Genomic DNA, 26,785 nt, shown 5'->3' on the forward strand with positions numbered 1-26,785 from the left:
GAACTTGCAAAATGGTCTTCATTTAAGACCAGGAGGATCAATATTGTTTCATTTAGCCTTTCCTTCATTTATTATGCCTTATTTTGGGCCATTACTTCCAGTTTCCACCCAGATTTTGAGGATATTTAGTTTCACAAAGAGATGCTACTCATTGGGAGGTGTGAGCCATGGAACGGCTGAACACAGCAACCAAGTCTCTGGCTACATCATGTGGGTTTATGGATATGGACAGGGTAGGCTTCTGTCTTCTGCCACTGTACATTTGCTGCTGCATCTTAATCGTTGAAAGACACTCTGCTCTCATAGGTGAGACATTTGACAGGTTCTTGATGTAGCTCCAATTTCCTACATGCATGCCATCCTGAACTAATTGAGGAGTACTGCCTTCTGCCTGCAGCTGCCTCAATTTGAGCCAACCCCTCAAGCGGGTGGGTGGCTCTCCCACTGCAGGGTAGCCCCCGCCCACCCCCGAACCCCTGTATGCCAATGAGGAAGGGTGAGAGAATCCTGCAGCTGCTACACGAATGGAGATTGACCAAAACAATCTATTAAAGAAAAGAGAGCCAAAAAACACAGGCTTACATCTCTCTGCTTCTTCCGTGTTCCTGTTGGCATCATGGATTCCCTCCTGGATCTCATCGAGCCATAAGACCTCAGATTCATCTTGGGAGTGCTGAAAATGAGAAAGGGGGTAGCCATGGGGATCAGGAGTCCAGATACATGCCTTATCCCAAGAGTCACAGAACGAAAGTGTTTATTGCTCATAGGCCACTGGCCTAAATTTCTCTTAGTATTCCAGTTGTGTGCTGCTAGTCGGTTTATAGTCATTACATCGAAAACAATAATGTCGAAAGTCAAAGAACTAGGAAAAAAAATGTCGAAAAAAAAAGTCGAATTTCTTTTTCATTACGTTTTTTATTCGAAATGGGGGGGGGTCCCCCCAAACCACCTTTTTTCTATTTTTTTTTATTTGACCCCTTTTTTTTACTTACCAACCCCAAAAAATATATATAAATAAAAAAATACAACATTCGACTTTTTTTTTACTCGACATTTTGTTTTCGACATTTTTGTCTTTCGACTTTATTTTTTCCACTTTTTTGACTGCACACCCTGCTAGACTACATTAACATCATACTGGCGTCACAGGGATAAATGGACGCAGGCCGGGGTGGGCGTGCATGTAAGATTTCATTTATTTAAATATTGTACTTGTATACATGCACAGTGTAAACACAAAACAACAACATTCCTTTCACCCAAACATTAATCATGGCCATCATTGCAAAGAGTAAGGAACAACCGTTTGATTATTGCAGCATTTAAACTATGTCCTTATTACCTACGGCATTCAGAACGTGTCCAGAACGGGAATGCTTCAAGCAGAGATATTCTTGTGAACCACTTCCTACCCAGAGACCAGGAACGGATTCAAGTATGGGTACCACCCTCACGCTCATGCACGTGTGCAATGAAACCCTCCAGGCAGAGTTAGGGGGATGCCTACCTGTTCATTTATAGACTACCCCATAAGCACACACACAAAGTAATCATCCCTTTTTCAGACTTCCTCATCTCTCCAATAATCACCCATTATCTCGCTGGCATTAGTGGTTTCTTTTGGATCCATTTTATCGAAGATTGCCAACAATAAAAATCTACATATATGTATAAAAGTCAAAATGTGTTTGTGGCAAAGCGTTGTTCCTTGTGGCAAAGCGTTGTTCCTTATACAATTCCACACCGTTTCACCAATCACAGCAAATTTAGCACAGTTGCCCGTTAGGACCCTCCAGACATTACTGGCCACATGACATTTAGACACCCCACCCCTTTCCTCGGATTTCAGCACCTTCACACATGAGACGCTTGCCTGAAATTAGCAAAACATCAACGTGGTTGTTGATGGACTGGCCCCGACACGAGAAACAAAACTCAAGATCCAGCCCCTAGTATGCACGGTTTCCAAGATATTTGCACCACAATAAACTGCACCATGCCAGGTCGAGGCGAAAGGTGGGAAGAGAGCACAGGGGGTCCCAGTATGCATCAGCACACCAACTCTCACCTAAACCCCCCTCCCCCCCAACGTCTGTTCTGGGGTATGTCCACCAGCCACACGCACCCATTCTCAGTGCAGATTACTTCAGGGTGCAAAGCACATCAAGCGATAAGCAAATCGGAACAGCAACTTACAGGATAAGTGTTATCATGTCCGTCCGCAGAACAGGTACTTCTGCTAGTAATGATTAAATTAGAATTACAGAACAATTAACACGCGAAATGTCAACGCCAGGTTGAAAAACACAAATTCCCAAAACATCTCCCCAATCACACAATATTTCTAGGTCACAATAGAGGGCAGCACTTATCGTTGTAGGAGACTGACGCAGGTCATACACGAAAAACGAAGGATTACGAATATGTCCAACCCGCATTGGGAGCTAAAATAAGACCACAAAATAGCACAGACCAAAGCATAGAAAACATTATGAACATAAAGGAAGCAGGGGAAGAGACGAGATGTTGGAGGGTCAGGTGTAGAGATAATTGAATAGATTTCTTTAAGTGCTAAGGGCGTCTATGTTCGTCGTGAATTCTCATAAGGAATAAATGTAGGCTCTGCTCACCCCAGCACGTACGGCAATTTGGCAGGTGCAGCAAAGTGATTTAGTTTTAGCAGTTAAAAACACCTGAAAAAATATATACATAAAAAATAATGTTTCTTTACTTCCACAGGGAAAAGATGCATTGGCTTTTGAGGTGCCTATGAACATTGAGACAGGTTTACAGTCATCCAGTATTTATATATTTATTTATTTCTTGTTCGCATGTTAGGCGCTTACACAGGAAGCAAATGCTGTTTTAAAGCACCCACAGGGCAACAGGGAGGGGATAAGGCTTGAGAAACATTAAACTACATAGAAACATATTAAATACAGTGGGGGAGGGTGGGTGAACCGACTATTTATTTATTTATTTGTTTGTAGAGCGCTAAAGCCCACAGGCATCGGAGCGCTTACGAATAGACAGGACAACAGATTTTCAAATGGGACAAAGTGTGAAATGGATCCTTATTTGCAGTGATCAAGTTAACCTGATTACAGGATTTATTTGAATAGTAGTGTTTTCAGTTTCTTCCTGAATTGAATGTAGTTGGATTCAAGCTTCAGTGAGGTGGGTAGTTTGTTCCGTTTTTTGATGCTTATGGTTGGGAAAGCCTTGCCTAGGCTGTGTTGCTTTTTTGTTGTGGTAGTTTGCAGTAGGCCTATGTTGGAAGATCTGAGGCACCTCGATGTCTCATGCCACTTGAACTGTTTCTTGAGATAATCCGGGGCTTTGCCATAAAGGCAGCGATGGACCATGGTGAGTGACTTGAAGATAATTCTCTCTTCCATGGCCAACCAATGAGGAGCTTTGCTGTCTCCAGTGATATGTTCCCTCCTAGATCTGCTTGTGATGGTCCTGACGGCGTTGTTTTGAATTACCTGACATTGTTTCAAACATGTATTGCTTGCTCCTATTAGTAGGGAGTTTCCATAGTCCAGTCTAGATCAAATTGTTGCTCTGGCGATGGTGTCATGATGCCTACCCCCGGAGCACCAGGCCAGGCCCAGCACCCCCGGAAGCAGGCATCATGCCCTCGGGTAAAAGCCCAGCAGGCCCTCATAGGGGCTCTTTAGACTCAGTCCTGGTGCCATAGGCGCCAGGCTCATAAAGGGAGGTGTTTTGTGCACTTACCTGATGCAGACCATGCTACACGCTTCAGGCCTCCCTGAGACCTGAAAGGGACTATTTTTTCATAGGGACTATTTTTTCACTCGGGCGTGGCCAGGGAAGGATACATACCTAGTTGGGGAAGGATACATATCTGGGACTTCTTTGGAGGCTATTTAAGCCACGCCCAGACAGCAGCTCATGCTTCACGTTGTTCTGCTTCCTGCAGCTTAACGCTCACCGTGTCTGCTCCTGCTCCTGGACTCCAGCCACGCCCGCCTCGAACCTGGAAGACCTGCAAGGAAGGAAGAGAAGAGAAAGGTGAAAACCAAGGACTATTTCAAACTTCTTACCTGCATCCGGAATCTTCTTGCCAGCATCCCTGAAGAAAGACTTCCATTTAAAAGCATCTCGTTGCTCGCTGCAGCGCCACGCTTCACTCACCTGTCCTCGAGACATCTCCCGGCTCCATCGCGGCTGTCAGCATCGGACGCCACATCTCTGCACCTAGGGGAGAGAGGAAGAAACAAAAAGGTGAGCAGAAGGAACACAGAAGGAAAGCCTGATTAACAGCCATAATACTTACTGGCTTTTCTTCCTCATTTCGGGTCGTCGCCGCCCCGTTGGCAGGTACCGTACCCCGGCCCCTATGGGGAAAGGACAAGAGACATTTCTGGGGAATGATAAGGACATTTAGAGGGATCGCCCTCATCACTACTGTAGGGGAGGACTGGCCGCGAGGCCCTCCTCACCTGCAGCCTTCTCCCCAGGTGAGGACCATGACTCGGTGGCCGTCCCCTCATGCCACCCGGGCCCAGGTGGAGGAGGGGTCACCCGCCGACGACATTGCCCACACATATCCGTTCCCTGCATATACCCAAACTCAGTTAGGCCTAGAAGCCATCTTGTTTAGCAAACATGGTGTGAGTTCAGCACACTGTAGCGAGGCCCCCACCTTTGGAGGACCTTTCATGCATCTCTGCCGCCGCAGCAGCCTTGGTAGATCCGCTGCGAGCGCGTTCCCATGAGAAAGTCGGATATGAACTAACCCGAGATGCTAACATTGTAACATTAGTCTCATCCACAATGTAATATCGCACCCGGTATGACCTGGTCCGCGAGGCCGGGGTGACGGGAAAAAAGCTGAAGCATCACTATCTGAAGAAAGTAGAAAATAATTCAAGTATTGGCATTAACAAACTACCTCGGGTTAAACAGATCATGTAAACTGTGAATAAACCATAAAGATGTAACGTTACATGATACCACCCTAGGTCTGGACTAGTGCTGCTACAACCACAGAGAAAGATGTCGGCCAAATGTATAGCCTTTACTTACTCATATATGTTTCCTTAATCACCTAACGCAACGAGCATCAATTTCTGTAGGCCATAACCTAGAACGACCTCGTGTAACGTTTAATGTACATAAAATAATCACATCATGTAGCAAATATAATGTTAGGTAACGAAAAGGTACTCGGACCGACTGTATTAAAGAAATGTGTAACGAAATGGAAATATATATGTGTGTTTAAATAACATCAAAATAAGGCGGAACATTATAAAAGTTCTGCATTTAAAAGTTAGCAACGCACGAGGAAAAAACCTTTGTGAGTATATGCAAGGCCATTCTCCCTCCCACCCGGCCAAGCCTGCCAGATAAGGAAGCTAAGGCCTGTGCCGCACTCCCTCACCTCCCCCAACCAAGCTGGAGCCGCTTCAGAGAGTCAGAGGCCCCGGTACCGCATCCAAGACCACAGCCCACCACCTGGGTTATTTACAGCACGGTAATAAACCCACGTTTTGAATCCTCTGATCTACCAGCACCCTCTCGTAAAGTCCACAACCCTCCCCCTAGACCACCCCAAGAACGACCCCCATCACTGGGACAAGACACAGAGACCCATTTATATAATAACTTCTAACGCGGCAGACAGGCATGTACCAGTCGTCTCAGGCCCCAAAACTCAGCCCCTCGACCTAGAATACCGGTCAATAGGACACAGGTAAATCTCACCCTAACCGACAATCACCGGACCTCTCAAGAGGTGCATTCCTCATGCGTTGCGTTTATTGTATAAGACAAATTGCTGAGCAATTTATTGATGAACTTAGATGTCGTTTCTTGAATAACTGCAGTGTGCATGGCCTAGGGCAAACGAGTCAGGAGAGGTATTCATCTTTGTCACAGGCTGCCCCAGCATACCAACACCGCTCGGATGACCTCAAGCTGGCCTGCCAGGCCCAACCCAACCCACGAGGCTGACCAGTGACGTCCTCACGCCAAGACCAACCGCGCTGCAGCAACACCTATAGTTAGTCGACGCCACCCAATCCCAATTAACTTGTGCCCCCTATAGTGTGTAGGTTCTGATGACGTTTTTTGTATTAGAAATACGCCTGTCTTTGCTATTGTCAGACAGAGCGCTCTCGGAGGTTGCAGAGTTCTTTGCATGCCCTATTCTTTGGATAAACTCCCACTTACGCTCACCCGCACTCTGTCTTGGTCTTATTCCCACTACGGGAGAGTCCCTTATTGTCTCTCATTGCGGGGAGGATCGTGCTGAAATTGGGGGCGCTTCCTTTCAGTGGTGACCCCGATAGCGTGATATCTCCAAATTATTTTTCCTAACTCCTTTCTAACGACCCCCTTGTGGCACGAGAATCTCCGGTCGAGAAGGGATACGCACGGTGAGCCGGCTCCGGGAGGCCGCCCGCCAACGGCGACCGGCACAATAAGAAGTGCGCACTCAATGAGAAAGGGTACGGGATCCCGATTGGAAAAAAATCCCCTTTGAGTGCCGCTCGCCGGAGCCAGGGGCTGACCGTTGAGTTACCGGTGACACCGCCTGGACGGACCCAGTTTCGGAGACTATCGGTTCAAGACGGGCACGTGAGTACTGAGTGCGAGCGATCGTAAAGGGGAAGGGAGGGGAAATGGCGAACAGGAGAACGGGGACAGGTAGAGGAGAAGAATAACGGGGGTCTACTAAAGACGGGTCTTGAAACTTTCTTTATCTTTTCTTTGCATATGGCCATTAGGAGTAAGAAATAAGTGAAGTGGTAGAAGTGACGGAAACCTAGCTCCGAAAGGGGGTGGAAGGCGGCGCCGCATAGTGCTATCTAAACTAGTACTGGGAATATATGAAGAAGTAAGAAATAAGTTATTGGTGTCTGGCAAAAGGAGACACCGGGAATATTTTTTTTAGTGATTGCTACTCTCTCTATTTCTTTTTTTCCAATCCACAGGGCAGGGGAAGAAAGCGAAAAGGGTATAAGATAAATATACTAGTAGAAGGACTATAAAATAGGGAGCACATTTTGACGAGTGGGGGCTAAGTAGTGGCACGTACAGACGTGAACATAGCAACCTTAGCAGAAAAATAGGGACAGCTGGCCAGGGAGGAAAGGGAGGAAATAGGAGGAAGTGTGAGTGGAAAGGCATTGTGATGGGTGCGCGCACCGTGTGAGTGTTGGAGACGATCGGTTGACCGCGAGGTGGCGACAGAGAGTGTTGACCATAACTAGTACTTGATCAGTTGTGAGTGGAATCACATGAGAGTGTATGGGAATGGAAAGGAAATGAGCTATGGTAAGTGCGAAAGGATTTGCGCAGTAAATAAACTTGGGTGATAATATTTGAGACGTCCGCTCTTGTCTGTGCCATAAAGGTATACATACATAGATCTACACCTAACTAAACGTAAAGAAGGTGGACACGGCTGTGAGAGTGATTTAGAAGATGGGGGCCGAAACTCCCTTGTCACATATTTGTAAGAGCTTACCGGGATACGCTGAACGAATAAATAAATATCACGATCAATGGGTAACAGAATTGAAGGGGGAGGGTCTGCCCCAGATTTGGCCCGAGGGAGGGTCTTTTGACAAAAGCGTTCTTGATATGGTACGAACATGCATTAGCCTCAAGTATAAGGGGAAACAATGGCAAAATAGGAAGGAGATATTAGACCTCTGGAGATTGTTTGAGGAGGTACCCCCACCCAAAGCTCCGGCACCAAATATTGATCTACCTTCCACCACAGATAATCCATTGATGATTCCAAGAGAGGAAAAGGAACAGCTAAGTACAGCACAACCTGCGGAGGTGATTAGTTTGTACCCGATATTGCCTAAACCAGCCCCCGCAGCAGGATACAGTGACCCTACGTATGTGCCCCCCCCCACAACTGGTACACCACAAAGACCAACAGCCCCCCCGCCATACGAAAGCACCAGAGAGCGCGCCCAGGGAAGCACACAGAGGGTGGATATAGAGAAGCTAACGAGTGACTTAGAGTCGAGGCTTACTGTGGCAAGGGATGAACTCTCAAGGATAAAAGACATATGTGAGCGCACAGCGTGTGCCCCCACACAATCAGGACGCACGTCTAGAGCGTCGAGCGAAGGTAGACAGATTGAGGAAGGATGGAAAAAGGGGGAAATACTGTTCAGGATTGAGGAGGAGCCGACACGAATAATAGAGGTAGGAGCAGTAGAAGGGAGCATTGGTGATGAATCACGAGAGAGAGGGATCAGAGACGACTTGTTATGTGATGTCAGAGGAGGGTTGGATGACAGTGACAGGTTGAGTATGGCAGTGGGAGGGGAAAGCGAGGAAGTGGACGGTGCATGTTCACTAGGGACTATAGACGACGAATGGATGGGACGACTAAGAAATAGGGTGGGGAAGATGGCGTCATTGAAGTCAGCAGCGACTAAGGAAAGGGAGGGTGCAACTGCAAAAGGGAAGTTACAACTTCCATTGATACACAGAGGGGGGGGGAGACCAAACTATATACCATGGGCTCAGATGGATAAGGCTAATTTAATGAAATTATTGCCCCAGCTGTCAGGAGGGGCGAGCAAGTGGATATATGCATTTGAGAAACATACCGCCGGCATACCGTTGGCAGTAGGCGATGTGAAAAGCCTACTAGTAACCGCAGTAGGAGATCAAGCGGACAGAGTATGGGCTAAGGCTGGTTTCCCGGCCGTGACGTTAGATTGTGATCGCCATGATGGGGCTTCCTTTAATACAGTACGAGCAAGGGTGTGGGACGCGCTGCGGGAGACATTCCCAGATACCCCTGATTTACAGTCAGTAATGCAATGTACAATGAATGACGGGGAGGATGCTATGGATTACATTCTCCGGGTGCAGGAGATGTGGAGAGCGGAAACGGGCACGCCCTGGCACCAATCCACATCCCTATTTTATTTTATCATTAAGAGAGGGCTCCCAAAAGAGGTGCAGAAGGCACTCGATAAGATAGCGGGCGTTGAGGCGAAGGGGTGGCCAGAGATCCAAAGTATAATAGTGCACCATTGCAAAAGGATCAAAGAGAGGGAGAGGGAAGTAGCACAGAAAAGGTTGGCAGACGAGGCAAAGTTGGTACAATCAAAACTAGTGAAGGTTGCAGCAGCGGTAGCAGGACTCCCACTCATGAGGGAGGGAGAGGAAGGAGAGGAGGGGCAAATAGCAATACAAGGAAGAATAGCAGCAAATTGGGCAGGACAAGGACAACGACAGTGGACTGAGCAAGCAAGAGCAGAACGGAGGTCCAATGTGGCAAGAGTGGGCCCCAAGAGGGGGAAGAGGTGGGTACCGGGGCCGAAGAGGAGGACAAGGGTATGGAGGAATGGGAGGTAATGGGTGGCAGGGTCCCAGAGGTCCACAGGGGAGCTGCTGGAATTGTGGGAGATGGGGGCATTACTCAAGAGAGTGCAGGAGCAGACAAAACAACGGGTTCCAGGAGACAGGACAGTACGGTCACCCCCACCCAGGAAGCCCCTACGGCCTCCCCATGGGACAATATCAACAACCAGAAAATGTAGGACAAAGAAGTAACGCACAGCTACACGGACATCAGTACAGGACACAAAACCACCCACAGAATAATGACAACATGCAATACACGCCAGGTAACACTTTCGCCACAGTAGCTAACGGAGCACCTGCTCCTGCACCTTACAGTGGAGTGTCAGTAGTTTCGGGGAACATTTTTGATCAAGGGGGGGCAATGAGACACCCCGCATAGGACAGCCCACAGAGAGCACTTGCGTGTCCAGTACTATCTACGACCCACAATGCATCAGAGGAACCATTGATAGGAGCGCAGATAGGAGACAAGCAGTTCATATTCATGGTGGATTCGGGAGCGGAGAAATCATGCATTAGAGAGGGCCGGTTCCCGTTATCTAATAGAACGTTAGAGACGCAGGGGTTCTCTGGGGCTGTAATTGAAGTTCCTTACACAGAAGCATTGGATGTGACAGTGGGGGGTAAAACAGTGAAAGCACCCTTACTGTACTATGAACACTCTCCCATTAATTTGCTGGGGAGAGATCTCTTGAGCAAACTAAACATGACAATATCATTCACAGGGAGCGGCATCGTATGTTCGACGCCAGGCATATGCCCTCTCCGCATATTAGCAGTAATACACGGCCACACAATAATGCAAGAGATCAGAGGGTTACCAAGAAACGAGGAGATGTTTGTTGAGGGCATGAGAGCATTGGCTCTCATAGTACCAGAACTAAAAAGGATGGATTGGAGGATTCCAGCCGAATTCCTCTTCCGCCCCATAGCAAGCCCCGACACTGCTCTCGGGTCAGTGGTATCGTTGGATTTACACGCAGTACACGTGTCAGCAAACAGAATATGTGTGATTGGCGTTGACATGGAAGGATGTGAGTGGCGGACAGTACTGTGTACAAATGTAAATATCCCACTGAGGGAGCTCTCGGACGAGGAGCTATTTTCAGACACTGAGACAGATGGCGAAATAGTGATGGAACTAGCAATGCCGTGTGACATTGTAGTTACAGCCAGAAAAACTCAAGTTGAATTAATGGCAGTGGTAGGAGAACCACATGCATTTTTTGATGACGACATGCGGTTAGTACCCACTAACATATGGACAAATGGCCCCCATGACGTGGGGTTATTACATGAGGTTCAGCCTGTGGTAATAAAACTGAAACCGGGAGCAATTATACCCCGGGTAAAACAATATCCATTGTCACGCGAAGCAGAAGAAGGGATCAGAGAGACACTAGACGCACTGCTAGCACAAGGAATAATAGTGCCCTCAAACTCCCCATGCAACACATGTATTTACCCGATTAAAAAGGCGAAGGGAGGTTCATGGAGGATGATACAGGATTTACGCCCACTCAATGATGTGATTCAGAAGGAGTTCCCTTTAGTCCCGAACCCATCAACAATACTGTGCAACATTCCAAAAACGGCGTCCCACTTCACAGTTATCGACTTAAAAAATGCATTTTTCTCGATTCCCTTAGCAGAGGAGAGCAGGTACTTAACAGCGTTTACACTAGGGGGGAGGAGGTTCGAACACTGCAGACTACCTCAAGGGTATTGCGAGAGCCCAAGCATATTCAACAGGGTACTACATGAAGATCTGGGGAATTTGTGTGTAGAAAGCACAGTGATTCAGTACGTTGATGATTTATTGATCTGTGCACAAACTGAGGAAGAGTGTAGAAAGGACTCAATAACGCTCCTGACATTATTGGCCAATAAAGGGTACAAGGTGGACAAGGGGAAGTTACAATACTGTCTGACCGAGGTCCTATACTTGGGACAGCTGATATCAAAGGATGGCAAGCGGATCATACCCGACAGGGCACAGGCGATTAGAGCAGTTGGGGAGCCCAAAACAGTAAAAGAGATGCAGAAATTTCTGAGAATGTGCAACTATTGCCGAGCATGGATATTGGATTATGCAGCATACACGAGTCCCTTGTTACAGGCACTAAAAGAGGCACAGCATGAAAACAAACACATAGAATGGACAGAAGAGATGAACACAGCATTTGACTCACTAAAAGGGCTGATATCAAGCGCCCCAGTACTGGCAAATCCAGACTATGGGCGCGAATTCTTCTTATTTTCACACTGCAAAGGAACACTGATGACAGCAGTATTGACACAAAAGACATCGTTAGGGCACAAACCACTGGCTTACTATAGTGGCACCCTAGACGCAGTAATGCAAGGTCATTTCGCGTGCGAGCAATCTCTAGCTGCAGCCGCGTTCGCGATTGAGAAAAGTGCCACGATAGTGATGGGCTGTCCCGTGACACTGTTTGTGGAACACTCACTCTTTGCAATATTAGAGCGATCAAAGAGCACATTGACAACACAACGCGCCACAGCATATGAAATAATACTGTCCAGCGCAAACATCCACATAGTAAGATGTAAAACAGTGAACCCAGCCACATTCATCACAGAGGCATGCACCGTAGAGGACATGCAAAACCACAACTGCGCTACGTTCACAGGTGACGAAGGTCAGGATCAAGTGATTTTTGAGAATGCCCTGAACGAGGGAGAGGTGTATTTCGTAGACGGGTCAGCATCAATAGATATGGAGACAGGAGAGAAACATGTGGGAAAAATTGCTGTGGACTAAAAGGGGATGCAGCAAATCGCCGACTGATTTGTTATGGCGACAAAAAAGTTCAGGAAAAGCGGTAATGCCAGTCACATTGTTAGAAATAGCATTTCAACAACTACACTTTCCCGCACATAACGCAAAGCAACACATAATGGCAGAGATACAAGAAGATTGGTTTGCACCTTGCCTCCATGAACATGTCACGAGACTGGCTTTAGAATGCACGACATGTCAGATTTACAACTCAGGTATGACATTGCGCACACTGAGAGGAACGATACCCAAACCAAATGGCCCATTCAGAGAGCTCCACATTGATTATGTAGACATGGGAGAAAGATGTAACGGGGCTCGCTACATGATTGTGGTTGTATGTCCATTTTCGAGATGGGTGGAGGCAGGCCCCTGTGCGCGCCCTGATGCGAAGGGCGCCGCGAAGTTCCTAGTGCGGGAAGTGTTCCCGCGCTGGGGGATTTGCGAAGTTATTCGCTCAGATAACGGCACGCATTTTGTTAATGAACTATTCAAGGAAGTGACTACCCTATTGGGAATAAAGCACAAATTATGTTCAATTTATCATCCTCAAAGTAATGGCGTAGTGGAAAAAATGAACGGTCTGTTAAAAAGCAGATTGTCAAAACTGTGTTTTTCCCTTAAAAAGACTTGGATGTACTGCCTGCCTTTGGCCTTGTTCGAGTTACGAAATCAGCCAAGTAAAGACCACCACTTGTCCCCGCATGAGATCGTCACGGGAAGGAGAATGCACACAGCGCATTCACCTCTCCGTGAACGTTCTGATGCACACAGAAGCGCAGCGATATTAGGAGAGGAGTTCACAGAGTACTTGAAAAAACTGACACGGGCAGCGCGCGTAATTGCAAAGCAACTAGCCCCCCCCTCTACAAGAGAGGAGGGGAACACAACAGAAACAGAGACAATGCCGGAAAAACCATTACAACTAATGCCTGGTGACCTTATATATGTCAGAAGTTTTGTGCGAAGGTGGAATGCACCACGTTTCCATGGCCCTTATGAGGTAGTGTTTTGCACACCCACAGCAGTAAAGGTAAAGGGCCTACGATACTGGGTGCATTTGACAGACGTACGCAGAGCTTATAGCGCCGCGGAAGGTGAGGTACAGGACGGGGCACAGACAACTGCGGACAATGAAGTTGTGCAGAATGGATGATGGAAATTTTGTGTGCATTAAGTGTTGAACACTGAACACGAATGGCGCACGACATGCGTACTAAAATGAACATGTGTATACACATATATATATATAATTTTTGCAACTTTTGAAGGTTTTTTTAGTAATTTTTGAGTTTTGGAGAAGTTTTCTTTTCTCTCTCTCTCTCTCTCTCTCTTTCTCTCTCTCTCTCTCTCTCTCGACTTTTCTCTTTATGTATGAAATAATGTACTGATAGTAATATTTGTAAAGTTACCTTGTCTGTGGACATACCCCCTCCTTCACCCACTCCCATACTTTGCCGATAAATTTCACAACGTTCTAAATGTTTACATGCGTGTACTTAATGCACTTTTATGTCTCAAACAGGATTTACTATGGCATCGGATGGGCAGCCTGCAACTAATAGATTTGTTAGATTTAGAGAAATGTTAGTGGATAGATTGACATATTCATACGAATGCGGTTTATCAATGTGTGTTATTGTGTTCTTCATCTCCATATTCTGCCTAATGACACATTGGGTCATAGCGTTCATCTCTACTGAGATGAACGAGGGGGGAGGGGGGAGTAACACCACCCTTGCCCCTGGCACGAATTCAATTACAAATATGAATATTAAAGAAGGTGATTTTTTGATCTGGGATGGATCCCGCCTTGTATGGGGCTACTACACTGCACCACCCACTGCTACCCCGTCACGATCAAAAGATAAAGATATCGAAAATAACACAATGTCCCTACCTGAAATATATAACAGCCCCACTACCCTTCCCGCCCCGATACAAAACAGCGACTTGTTGTTTATTGAGGAAAATGGAAAAGTAATTACAATGACAGAACACAAGTCCCTATATAAAGAATTGGAAAAGGGGGGAGGGAATGAGAAAGGGGGGCCTATTCTTACAGCTATCGAAACTATAAGGTATAGGAGGGGGGAGAGAAGTAGGCGAAAAAGAGAGACAAGCAGGAGGGGGTATGATGAGTATTATGGGTTAGGATTAGACAAGATGGAAGACCCACGACACCCCCACCAAGCAAATAAATGGTATGCAGATATGAGTACAACAGCTAAACAGACAACTAATGAAAGCTGCTATGTCTGTTCGCTCATCCCCCATGCATCAGGTACACCCAAAGTGTTGTTGCCAAGAGAATTGCCCATTGTGAATGCCCAATGTCTCCTTCATCTCACACTGTGTAGAATAAAGAACACCTTTCAAGCACACGATGTCTCTTTCAAAATAATACAGGACAACAAAACGTGCTATTCAAAAGAGTCTGGAGTGGTCTGTCCTAAAGAACCTTTCTTTGCAATACAAGGGACGCTGTTTTCAGAAAACAAATGGAAAGATGAAGAAGTACTGTGCAAAGCGGAAGCACTGAGAGGTGTCCAACCAGACAAACTGCGATGGATGGAAAAAACGTGCTTACCAATATGGAGAGAACACATCTCTAAACTAACATGGGTAACAGCGATGGAGAAACCCTTCAAGCTACAAAGTGAAATACAAAACGAACTATGTTTCAAGGGGGAAGGAAAAATGGCAATGGGAACGAACAAAAACTGTAACAAAACTCTCACCATCCCAGACATGAAAAAAGGAACAGCAGCACTAATGGACACATACTGGGTGTGCGGGAATCAGGCTTACTTGCACCTTCCCCAGGCATGGAGTGGCAGCTGCTCAATGGCCACTTTGCATTCGGCCCTAATGGTGATTCCAGAAAGCCACGTCGACAAAAATAAAAAAACGCAAGGAAACATGAACAAGGACGAGACGTCTCCCACTGCAGAAGCACAGCTCTATGTCCTGTCCTCCGGAGGGAAAGAAGAGGAGCTATCACGGAACAAGCGAGCATCAAACTATATATCGCAAGCGTCATCCGATTTATTGGCACAGATCCCAGACAGGTATCGCCTGTTCAGCTCCGTGGAAACATTTTTTGCATCTCTGGTCTCAAGTGTCCAAGCAAGAGCAAATGCAAAATGGCTTCAGATCACACGGTGGGAACTGATTCAGCTGGCCAATGACACTGAAGAAGGATTCAACATAATAAAGGTGGAATTACGAGCTCTGCGACTAATGACCATGCAGAACAGGTATGTTCTGGACCTGCTAACAGCAATCGATGGAGGTGTTTGCCGGAAAATAGGAAGTGCGTGCTGCACGTTCGTACCTTCTGAAGACGCAGAAAATGGGTCCCTGTCCCACGTCATTGAAGCAGTCCATAACCTGGGAGAGAAAATGAAGCTGGAAGGTGGGGCTAAAGACAGCTCATGGTTCGACAATATCTTCTCCTGGGTTCCCTCCTGGCTTGGAATGACGATGAAATTATTGATACCGGTTGCGGTGGTCCTCCTCGTGGTGTTCTGCCTGTGCCAGGTGGGCCTTCGATGTTGTGCTAACGCAGTCCCTAACGGTGCGATGATGATGGTGACAATGGGCAACTCAGGTGGTACAATTAAGGCAACACAAGAAGTACATGTACAGACAGGACCGGATAATACTCCCAGATACCAGTTAGTGCCTATGTGCCGTGATAAGTACATAGTAGACAAACTATGGCACACCACTATCAAAGAACCCCGAGATGTGGAACTGGAATGGTATGAGGAGGTCTGGGTGGACTTGGAAGAGACGGGTGACTGTATATATTTAACCTGTACCCCAGATGAGTATGCTAGAAGAGGTGAGAGCTTGAGGGGGGTATGCAGAGCCTGGATGCCTAGAAAAGGAACACCTGCATGGGATGACGCAGTGATAGAGGAGCAGGAATGCAGAAGATTAGAAGAGCTAAAGAATTCGTTACTTTAGTAACGAAAGGGGGGAAATGTAGGGGAGGACTGGCCGCGAGGCCCTCCTCACCTGCAGCCTTCTCCCCAGGTGAGGACCATGACTCGGTGGCCGTCCCCTCATGCCACCCGGGCCCAGGTGGAGGAGGGGTCACCCGCCGACGACATTGCCCACACATATCCGTTCCCTGCATATACCCAAACTCAGTTAGGCCTAGAAGCCATCTTGTTTAGCAAACATGGTGTGAGTTCAGCACACTGTAGCGAGGCCCCCACCTTTGGAGGACCTTTCATGCATCTCTGCCGCCGCAGCAGCCTTGGTAGATCCGCTGCGAGCGCGTTCCCATGAGAAAGTCGGATATGAACTAACCCGAGATGCTAACATTGTAACATTAGTCTCATCCACAATGTAATATCGCACCCGGTATGACCTGGTCCGCGAGGCCGGGGTGACGGGAAAAAAGCTGAAGCATCACTATCTGAAGAAAGTAGAAAATAATTCAAGTATTGGCATTAACAAACTACCTCGGGTTAAACAGATCATGTAAACTGTGAATAAACCATAAAGATGTAACGTTACATGATACCACCCTAGGTCTGGACTAGTGCTGCTACAACCACAGAGAAAGATGTCGGCCAAATGTATAGCCTTTACTTACTCATATATGTTTCCTTAATCACCTAACGCAACGAGCATCAATTTCTGTAGGCCATAACCTAGAACGACCTCGTGTAACGTTTAATGTACATAAAATAATCACATCATGTAGCAAATATAATGTTAGGTAACGAAAAGGTACTCGGACCGACTGTATTAAAGAAATGTGTAACGAAATGGAAATATATATGTGTGTTTAAATAACATCAAAATAAGGCGGAACATTATAAAAGTTCTGCATTTAAAAGTTAGCAACGCACGAGGAAAAAACCTTTGTGAGTATATGCAAGGCCATTCTCCCTCCCACCCGGCCAAGCCTGCCAGATAAGGAAGCTAAGGCCTGTGCCGCACTCCCTCACCTCCCCCAACCAAGCTGGAGCCGCTTCAGAGAGTCAGAGGCCCCGGTACCGCATCCAAGACCACAGCCCACCACCTGGGTTATTTACAGCACGGTAATAAACCCACGTTTTGAATCCTCTGATCTACCAGCACCCTCTCGTAAAGTCCACAACCCTCCCCCTAGACCACCCCAAGAACGACCCCCATCACTGGGACAAGACACAGAGACCCATTTATATAATAACTTCTAACGCGGCAGACAGGCATGTACCAGTCGTCTCAGGCCCCAAAACTCAGCCCCTCGACCTAGAATACCGGTCAATAGGACACAGGTAAATCTCACCCTAACCGACAATCACCGGACCTCTCAAGAGGTGCATTCCTCATGCGTTGCGTTTATTGTATAAGACAAATTGCTGAGCAATTTATTGATGAACTTAGATGTCGTTTCTTGAATAACTGCAGTGTGCATGGCCTAGGGCAAACGAGTCAGGAGAGGTATTCATCTTTGTCACAGGCTGCCCCAGCATACCAACACCGCTCGGATGACCTCAAGCTGGCCTGCCAGGCCCAACCCAACCCACGAGGCTGACCAGTGACGTCCTCACGCCAAGACCAACCGCGCTGCAGCAACACCTATAGTTAGTCGACGCCACCCAATCCCAATTAACTTGTGCCCCCTATAGTGTGTAGGTTCTGATGACGTTTTTTGTATTAGAAATACGCCTGTCTTTGCTATTGTCAGACAGAGCGCTCTCGGAGGTTGCAGAGTTCTTTGCATGCCCTATTCTTTGGATAAACTCCCACTTACGCTCACCCGCACTCTGTCTTGGTCTTATTCCCACTACGGGAGAGTCCCTTATTGTCTCTCATTGCGGGGAGGATCGTGCTGAAATTGGGGGCGCTTCCTTTCACTACTCACCTCGGCAGTTTAACCCCTCGACGCATCGCCTTCATTCTGCACCTGAAATAAAGGACAGATCAGGTGAAAGACAACATAAAGGGGGCCTCACTTGAACTTTGAACTTTCATACTTACGGCGCATCGCTCAGGAAAGTCAAGTGGATTTTGCCAGCGCCATTCTGAAAACCAGTGAAGTAACTGGACGAACACGCGCCCCTGCACCAGAAGCAGGATGGAGAGTTCATCCTTCCAAACCATAAGGTGAGCTTAAACCGGGGTTTGGAGGAAGTTAGAGAGGAACGAAGGGGGAATGGGGAAAGGGGGCAGCTAGCACACTATTCTGCAGACTGTTAATCCCCTTTCTCATCTACAGAAGGATATTCCTACGGGCCAGGCAAGTACGATTTGGAGGTCCTGTCCAATCGGTGTTCCGGGTCCTGCGCATCACGCTAGAAGAGGCCACAGCAATCCAGACTAGACCAGCGCCCCCGTGGGAACCAGGTGAGCGTTACAGATGGTGGTGCTGTTCTTTTGATCAAGCAGAGGTCTCATTTTTTTCAGGAGAATTTGGTGGTATTGGCAATTTTTCTTTAAATAGGCTGTATGTGCCTCAGCTCCTAGAGAGGCTTGGAGATATGCCTTGAGAGTGTTCAGAGCGTGCAAGTGCAGAAGGGAGAGGGAATGGGAGAGGCATTTTTGTATTCGTATGTGTTTCATATTTATAACGCGCACTTAACCCTGAGGTAACTGGGCACTGGAAAGGCTTACCATGTTACAGAAGTACATACATAAGTAATCACAGTTGGGACGACCAAGGTTACAGGTAGGTCTGGTACAATAAATAAGAAATTAGGTAAGGGCATGACAAAAATAACATACGATCATAGATAAGGAAGGCATGAATATGAGGGCGAGTAAGGCACGTCTAGGTAGTAGTGCCTGATGAGCCTCAGATGTTGGACTTCTCTGAGAGCCAGCTTTTTACTCTTGTTCTGAACATCCAGAAGGTAGGTTGCATTCTCATGGTAGAGGGTAGAGAGTTCCAGAGTTTGGCAGCTTGAACTGGGAAGCTAATGCCACTTGCGGTTTTTAAGTTAAACCTTGGGACGGTGAGGAGCTGGGAATGGGCGGATCTAGGAGGACGGGCTGATTGGTATTTGGAGAACCTGTCGGCCAAGTAACTGGGAGCGGAGTTAGACAGGCATTTGTGGGTGATTGCTAGAGCATGGAGAGCTATTCTGTTGAGCACAGACAACCAGTTTGATTTCTGTCTGAGGCTCGAGATGTGGCTGGATCTGGGAATGCTTAATGCAGACCTTAGTGAATTATTCTGTAGGCCCTGGAGTCGATTGAGATTGAGTTCTGAGGTTCCTAGGAATAGCGTGTTACAGTAGTCTATTTTAGAGAGCGCCAAAGCTCTTGCTAACGTCATATAATTGCTAGGGGAAGAGGTAAGTTTATTAGGCTGTAGATGATGCAATAGAGCGGACTTGTCTTTTTAGTGATAATGTAGTGTCCAGATATAATCGGATAGACTCCAAGTGTTTTTATTTCCTTCGCGACTTTAATTAGATTACGTCTATATTTAAAGGATGTGTATTTGTGGGTCGAGTTCGGATAAGTGGGCCTGCGTGCCGACAATCAAGAGCTCAGTTTTTTCATCATTTAGGCAGAGGCTGTGGGCCACTATCCATGCCTGGATTTCGAGGTAGATGTCATTGATTAGCTTAGAGTTATCTTCATAGCACCCTGACAGCGATCAAAGGCAGCTGAGAGGTCTAACAAGAGTAGGATAGCTAGTTTACTTTTGTCTTTGGCCTCGTCCATCTGTATTTTCAGATCCAGAAGGGCAGTCTCGGTCCCATTAATGGGCCGAAAGCCAGATTGGCGAAGGCCAAGCAGGTTATTATCTTCTAGGTGTTTCTGGATTTGCAGATATGTAACTCTATCCAGAATCTTTAGAAGGAAGGGGACAGTAGTTTTAGGTCTGAAGTTGGTCGGTATATTAGGGCATGACCCAAACCTCCTTGAGGTTGTTGGGGACCTAGCTGGTGTTGAAGGAAGTGTTTATTAATGTGGCGATAAATGGGGAGCGTTCCTTGGCTGCTTCCTTGATAATGGGTGTTGGGCAAATGTCTCCTTGGAATTGTGAGGGTTTTAAGCCTCTAATGATGTCTTCAACTTCTTTGGCTGTGACTGAGGAGAATGCAAACAGTGGGCAATTTGGGGCTAGTTGATTAGGTGAGTGCTTAGGAGGAGTGTTACGAGAGAGACTCTTTTTTTTTGCTTCCATTTTCATTTGGAGGGAGGCAATTTTGTCGGAAAGGGCTTTTGGTATTCTAGCACACCAGGCTGCGTCCTTTTTGCAGACCTTTGAGGGAGAGGCTGGGGACTCCAACTCTCTTAAAATGTTAAATAGCTCCTTAGACTTTGATTGAGCATTGAGGATTCCGTTATTGTCGGTTTCTTTTTTGGTGGCGAGGATGGAAGCTTTGTACGTGGCTGATTCTGTGTTGCATAGGGCTTTATTGTCAGGGGTGGGTGAATTACGCCAGGTGGACTCTGCCAATCTTTTTTTGTTTCTTAAGATTTTGAGTTCTTGGGTGAACCAATTGTTGAGGTGGGCAATCGGTTTAGCCTTTTTTAGTTTGAGTGGTGCAATCTTGTTCAAAACAGTCTCGAAGGTGTTGTTGTAGAGGTCGACTAGGTTAGTGGTATCTAGATTCTTATAGGTGGAGCTGTCCATGATGATGTTGATCAGTGGGCGCAGGTTGGGCAAAGTTATGTCCCGGGTGTTCCTAGATAGGATTGGGGGGCCAAGCTAGTGGGTAGTGGTGTGATTCCTTGGATATCGAAGGCTATATAGTGGAGATCTGTCCAAGCAATGGGTGTATTCTGGAGTATTTTGATGAAGCAGTTGAGATCAGTTAACCAATTAAGGGTCCGACCCTTAACATGTGTCGGCTTTGTGATGCAATGTTTGAATCTGAGTTGACAGATAGAATTTTCGCGGGAGAAGGCATTGAGGTCATTATCATCCTGGAACCGAAGATTCATATCTCCAAGTAGTATGATTTGGGATCCTGGTTTTACATTGGCTGTTAGTAGTCCTGTAATGTCTTCCTCAAGGTAGGAGATAGGGGCTGGAGGACGGTACACGAGATGCAGCAGTATGGTTTTGGTGACGGTTAGCGGGAATTTAACTGATAGGAGTTCAGCTGAAGGTAGACTTGCTAGGGTGGTGCCTCTAAGGCCTAGGTTAGTTTTGGAAATTAAGGCTAGTCCTCTTCCTCTTCCTGTGTTTCTGTCGGATCCAGGGATAGTGTAGCCTCTGGCAAGGCTAAGGAAAGTACAGGGCCTGCTGCCTGGTAGAGCCAAGTCTCTGTAACAGCCAGGAAATCAAGGCTGTTTTCAGAGATGATGTCTGCAATATTCAGAGCATGGGCATCTAGTAATCGTGCAATGATCAAAGCACCTTTGAGAGCTGGTAATATTGCAGGGGTAGTGCAAAGCGGGTTTGTAAAGGCAGTATGACAGGGTGTCTTAAACTGGTTGGCGTGCAGTGATAGGATAGGTTTCACTATGGGGCCAGTTAGGGGAGAGGTGGGCACAGGTTTGGTAGGTTTGGATGGCATTTGGGAGGGCCATATGTTGGGTGTTGAATGGGAGGGGAGTCAAGAGCCTAGTCTCTTGTTTCTGATGTTTGTGGGACAGGGTGCTAAAGGAGTAGGGGGGTGGCGAACCGTTGGATCCACTCTGCTGGGCTTAGTTGCTTAATATAGTTATCATTGTGGCAGGTGTTGGCTATTGGAGTGTAGTTTTCTAAGGTCTGGAGTGGGGGATGAAGGTGGTGTGTGAGAAGGCTTGGACTAAGGGGAGAATAGTAGCCATAGTGAGAGTGACTGTGTGAAAGGCGGCCATGGTGTGGGGGGAATGGGGAAGGCTTACCTAGGGTCCTTAGTGCGCTCTCGTATATTGTGCGAGTCAGAATGCACAATAGCATAATGCAGACATCAAGGATAGCACCTGTAAATTATTAGCTAGCCCGGTGCAAATCACAATAGAACAGCGAGCATGGCTTCCGAATACAGTGGTATAGGTCTAGGGCAGATCACAATAGTACAATTGAGCATAGCAGTTGGGCTAGTGCAGTAATATAGCAGTAATGCAAAACACAGCAATATGTTGAGCCTGGTAGGTAGGCTAGTACAATGATATGGGCCTAGTGCAGGTCACAGCTGTGCAGTGACCATAGCATCATATGCATAGAAGTGATACAGCCTTAGCTGGTAGGGACATGAACGGCATAGTGCAGATCAGTGCAGGGCATTAAGGTGCATCGTAATAAGATCAGAGCTCGGCTGACAAACTAGGGAAGGTCCCGATGTGGATCGCAGTAATGCAGTATATGCCAAAGAGATTACGCATAGGTATGGTCAGATATAGTGTGATGGTAGGCAGTATAGATGCATGCAGACATTGTGTGATCAAGGTTCGGAAAGGGAAGTCAGATGGCAGTGGGGTGTGCTTACCCTGGTATCCGTAGCTGCCAATCGATAGTACAGGCAGTCCATATGGTGAAGGTGTCCTTGGGAGGGATCCGCTGAGTGAGCAGTTTTCATTGCAGCGAATGTGGTGGTAGTTGAGCAAAGTAGCGTGCCCTGCGGCCGTGACGGCCTCAAAAGGCACCGACAGGCCAGAGCATTTTAAGGAGGGTCTTGGAAGTGGAGGGCCGGCTATATCACCTTCCGGTTCTTCCGGTGGCATGAAATGGAATCAGGCAGCCAATCAGATTGCCAGTGGCTTCTCGGGCCATTGCCAGGCAACAGGGGGGACGAGCACTATTCGGTGGCGGACATTTTATGGCATATACACGTGTAAACACACGGCAGAGGGGTGCACAAGAGAGCACGAGATGGGCAGTCAAGGCGACCGTTGCTGTAAATGGTCAGCTCTGGGACATCGGCTGATGCGTGGTGAGAGGCATGTGATGAGATGTCGCGTAGCACTGTTTTTTCTGCAGCGCTTCTCCCGAAGTCACTGCCTCAGAAGGTGAGAGGGATCCTGCCCGACTTCTCAGGCATGATGATCCGGCAAATGGGTGCGAGGTATAGATTGGGTGACAGTCAAACAATGGGCTTGGTGGACCCATGTGAAGGATGAAATTGGGTAGACACCAGAGATGGGGTTGATAAAATCCTATTTCTCTTGGCCTCCCCTGGGTGTACATTTGTTCACGTTGCACAGTCGGATCCTTGAGAACTTTGTACTCACAAGAAGGTGCATATACTTTTTTACTCTTGGGTACATGGTTACATGCTACAGTGATGTCACACAGAGGTGTTTCACAGACACTCCAGCAAGCTGAGGAGAACAGTGATGTACAACGTGCCGGCTTAGTAAGCAGATTAGACCATGCCAACCACTGTATACTTCACTCCACTGGCACGAGTCGGGTGTGTCTTTATGCTGTTCCAACGCGTCTCAGTTGCTCACCAATCCATAAGCACCTTCACTCAAAGAAATGCATTGCATTGGCCAAAACATCCAGACCATGCATGATCCCTTGCTGCACAGTACTGAAGATCAGGGAGCACACAGAAACGATAATCATCTATCTGCCAGCACTATGCAAACACGCCATCTATCCCATATCATGTGTTTCGGCCCAACAAAAAGAGCCAGAGGCTATACTACAACATGGAGCACTAAATGCACAAAATAGAGCCCTCTGAGCATGCCACAGTGGATCAGGCGAAATACTGGATCAGTGTGCATGCCATAACTAGACCATTCTGATAGGCGGAGCGCAACTGCAATAGTTGAACGAAAAGCGGAAACACTGTCGTTTAGAACTAAAAAGTTAAATAGAGGAATACAGGAAGGCATACTCTGGAGGTCAGAGCGGGGGAGTTCTCCACATTCGAACCACATAAACCTGTGCATAGGGGAAAGCCAACAGTTGCGGCTGTGTGTAGGTATTGTATTCACATTTTCCCGCAACTGCCATAGTGATACTACCTGGCCATAAAATGGCAACAGCTGGAAAATGGTGCTAGTCCCTGGGCATATTATGGCAGTGCGTGGCAAATGCCCATCTAATGACAACAGCCAAAACTGCTTGCTTTGCCAATGCCGTGCGAGAACAGATGCAGGTACACACATAGGGCTTATAAATCAAGTGGCTGAAGGCACACTTGTTTAAGACATGTGCGTTGCATCAAGAGGTGGTGGATAGCCCCAATTAGGAAAGGCTCGTCAGAACGCACAGAGCTAGATCAAAGAGATCCCAGGAGGATGCATTTTGGGCAGGAAGTGGCAAGTAGTGAGTGGGAATGGCCATAGAGGGTGGCATAGCCATGGGCAGTCAATGGGCAAGTAAATACCCAAACGCCCACAGGCTCAGAGTTCCTTAAAGCACATCCCCTCCTCATCTGTATCCCCATGACAATAGTGTTTGGCTTATAGGCAGCTCTTACAGCACCTCATAATAGCCAACACAGAGCATTAATGCTCCAATAGATTACAGGGATTTGTGGGATAAGCTCTGTTTGTAAATGGAACACGTGCAGCAGCCCACGCCACACATGCTGCTGTAAAATAATTACTCATCACAATATGATTTCCTTTCCCTGGAAAAAGGGTGCAGGAGTGTACACATGTCTCAGTTGGGAAGGAGTGTCTGCACGATCAGAATGAAGTATGCCTCACAGGCGGCTGCGTGGTTTATTACTCTTCTTTAGAAATCCAAATAACCCCCCCTTTTTCCAACCATTTAACTTGAATCGGATTGCATTCAATTTAAGGATGGCTACAGCTGGGCAAACCCGTCTGAGCAGCTGTGTGATGAATCGATTAGAACGGAGCGGTTACCTAATGCAAACTCCGATGCAATATTTCCCTGGTTTTATTATTTGGATATATGACATGAGTCCATCACTTGAACTTCATTATTCCCCAAACATATTTCCTGCCACACACCACAGAGCTGCAAGCAAGGTAAAACATATCTGTGATAAGCGAACTCATTTTACACAGAGGGCTGTATTTGGCCGATAAGCATTTAAAGTGACACCGCCGTTAGTTTGTGGAAACTGAAGCTACCTGATGGAATATGTGCTGTGACGGAGCGAGGGACTGCGTCCCCCTTTCGGCCTAGGCAGGTGAGTCTGCTAAGCCTAAGCCACCCTAGGGGACAAGGGAAGTGGAATCCCACTGGGGGCGACGCCCACCCCCTCTTAGAGAACTGGCCATCTCTTAACAGGGGTATTTGTTATCCTCCATTGACCAAGCTAGATAATGGCCCTCATTACGACCCTGGCGGAAATCGCGGTGCTAAAAGCACCGCGGAGCACGGCGGAAAGCTGCCGATAGCGCCATGGAGGTTGGCGGATTTTCCGCCCCATGCCGACCTTGGCGGGGCGGTAAATCCCCATCCCCCATTTTACCCTTCCCCATTCCCATTTTTGCCCCATAGGGTATAATGGGAGTGGGGAAGGCGTTAATTGCGCCACCGCAAAATACGGTGGCGTAATTAACATCAAGGTCCCGTAGCGCCATGGATTTCTCCGCCCGGAAAAACCAGGCGGAAAACGTTCCATGGCGCTACGGGAACTCGTAGTAGGGCGGACGGGTCCGCCGCGATTAACGCTGGCGTAAACCCACTCCGCCAGGGTCGTAATGAGGGCCAATGTCTTTATGGGTAATGTGGGGATTGCACAAGACAACTCTGTGAATATTTATACCGAAGTGGCTGGTGTGGTTTCTGACCCTGTACTGTCTCCACTTCTGCATGAAGCCCCAGACCAATGGGATGTTGTCCCGCCTTACAGGGAGGAACAAAAAAGGGGCGTGCATATGACACGGAGTGGGAGAAAGTTGAAAGCCTGCAGAACCACAAAGAGAAAGGCCGGAGTCTCAGGCAGGCGGCGTGGTGTGTGGAGAATTGAGAAAGCCAGCAGAGTGCTGCGGCCAGGAAAGAGCCTGCGTGCTGGAAAAGCTCAGGATTGCTGCCACGAAGAGATGCGACAACACAGAAAAGTATCCCTACATATTATCCCCACCAAAAATATTGCCGTATATATGGTCGTCTGGAACACCGTAGGCAATATTTTTGAAGGGGATAATTTGTGGGGGCAGGGGCTGCAGGGGTTTCCCCCATTTAAAAATAATGGGGGAGTTGCGGGGGTGTCCCCCGCAGGTTGCATGCCTCAATATCGCCGGAAAAATATGGTGATATTTTTGTATCGCAATATTTTAGCGGGGATATTAACACATGGAACCCACAGAAAGTGGTTCACCTGCAAACAGACGTTCAAATCCCTGGCCGAGTCATACAGGATTGTGCATTGATAGCCAAAACTGCTGGCACCCTTAACGAGTCACCAGTGGCAGTTTTACCCCAGAATTGAAGAGTGCCACAAGAAAGAAAGTGATCAAGTTAGAGCAGATTTTTAATATAGTATAGTGACCTAGAGCTCAGGCATCTTGGTCTACAACAGGGGTGTGCTTCATTTCCAGCATAAGCGAGATGTAATGGGTAACAAATACTTGCATCTCTGCAGCAGCAGATGTCTGGGAAGGAATAGAATTCCCTACCAGGGCTGAAGGGGGAGGGGGCCTGTTGTTCCAGTGGGAGGGTGAGCCATCAGGTTCCACTACCTGGAAGCCCAGGTTGCCCCTGCAGCGGTGAGCCATCAGGTTCCACTACCTGGAAGCCCAGGTAGCCCCTGCAGCAGCATACCCGGCCCC

The 26,785-nt window shown here is 47.4% G+C and overlaps 1 protein-coding gene across 2 annotated transcripts in view; it reads right to left on the bottom strand.

Annotated features, from left to right (window-relative positions):
• The window catches only part of IQGAP2 (IQ motif containing GTPase activating protein 2), a 1,674,846-nt gene that overhangs the window by 675,147 nt on the left and 972,914 nt on the right, over positions 1 to 26,785 (bottom strand). For both annotated transcript variants that reach the window (XM_069627448.1, XM_069627449.1), the window contains one exon: positions 583 to 673. In XM_069627448.1, the coding sequence (XP_069483549.1) occupies positions 583 to 673 (91 nt within the window). The remainder of the gene's footprint in view (positions 1 to 582; positions 674 to 26,785) is intronic.

The sequence above is a fragment of the Ambystoma mexicanum genome, chromosome 6p, assembly GCF_040938575.1.
Source record: "Ambystoma mexicanum isolate Mex_15411 chromosome 6p, UKY_AmexF1_1, whole genome shotgun sequence".
Classification (NCBI taxonomy): Eukaryota; Metazoa; Chordata; class Amphibia; order Caudata; family Ambystomatidae; genus Ambystoma; species Ambystoma mexicanum.